Genomic DNA, 1,242 nt, shown 5'->3' on the forward strand with positions numbered 1-1,242 from the left:
GTGCATCCTCTATCCCAATTACAAGCTATTAAACCTTGTGGACAAATAAGGATCAGAAAAGTCAGAGATGCTTTCTTCTTACAAACACGGGGGAGAAGCTCCTCGGGGACTGGACGTGGACCCCGCGTCCGATGAGAAGCCCCAGGAGACACTGTGCCCTACAGGTGCCCTGGTTTGGCAGCCTCGGCCAGACCCGCCCAACCCCTCACTCATTTGCATGTTTTCCCCAGAGAATCCACATTTCTGCTCTTCAGAAGCCCCACAAATAGGCGGCTCAGTGATTCAGGGCAAAAAACAGCCCCAGGCAGGCCTTGCCTTGAACATGAGTGTCCTGACCCAGGTCCTCTGCCTTCTGCTGTCCTGCCTCCCAGGTGAGGGCAGTTCAGGGGACATCCCTGAGATGGTGGCAGTACTCTCCGCCTGACTGTGGGGTCTCCCCAGGGCTCTGACCCAGAATCTCCCCTCCCCTCGGAGACCCAGGTGCTCTCAGGTTAGGGGACCAGGACAACCAGAACCTTCTGGGAGGAAATGGAGTGGGATCCAGTGAACTATGGTGGTGACTGTTTTCTTTCCTTCCCAGCTGCCAGTGGCACAGCTGAGCTGATTCAGTCTCCGGCCCATCTCTCTGTGTCCCTGAGAGACAGCGTGTCCATCATCTGCAGGGCCAGCGAGAGCATTAGTGATGACTTAAGCTGGTATCAGCAGAAACCGGGCCAGCCTCCCAAGCTTATCATCTATGATGCCGATAACCTAGAGGCTGGTGCCCCAGACCGGTTCTCTGTGACTCAGTCTGACAGAGAATTCACCCTCACAATCAGCACAGTCGAGGCCAATGACGCCGCCAGTTACTTCTGCCAGCAAGATTATGCACTTCCTCCCACGGTGATGCAGCCCCAAGCACAAACCTTCCCCCAGGGCTGCTAGTGCAGAGACAGTCAGGGGTTCCAGCAGCCGCACTGTGCCCTGCCCTCTGATCATCGGGGCAGGGTGTGCTCTGGGGAAGGGCTTGCAGGGCTCAAGGGCGAGGGCCTGCACAGGACTGTGTCCTTCCAAAGCTTCCTTTCCTGACAATCCAAACCCTCAAACCTTCAGTTAATCTAATATTGGGATCTCTAGGTGACACCTCTAAAGGAATTTATCCACAGGTGGTCTTTGAATCCCATCTCTGAGATACACTCTGAGAACTTGGCAAAAAAAAAAAAAAAAAAAAAAGAGGAGCCTATATCCAAGAAATACTACTCC

The 1,242-nt window shown here is 54.0% G+C and overlaps 1 gene segment (V, D, J or C); it reads left to right on the forward strand.

Annotated features, from left to right (window-relative positions):
* The first annotated feature begins 314 nt into the window (after positions 1-314).
* On the forward strand, positions 315-932 carry LOC115290073. The segment is given in 2 exon segments: positions 315-371; positions 581-932. Coding segments are annotated over 2 exon segments (393 nt in total).
* The last annotated feature ends 310 nt before the right edge of the window (positions 933-1,242 follow it).

This window comes from Suricata suricatta, chromosome 4, assembly GCF_006229205.1.
Source record: "Suricata suricatta isolate VVHF042 chromosome 4, meerkat_22Aug2017_6uvM2_HiC, whole genome shotgun sequence".
Taxonomy (NCBI): Eukaryota; Metazoa; Chordata; class Mammalia; order Carnivora; family Herpestidae; genus Suricata; species Suricata suricatta.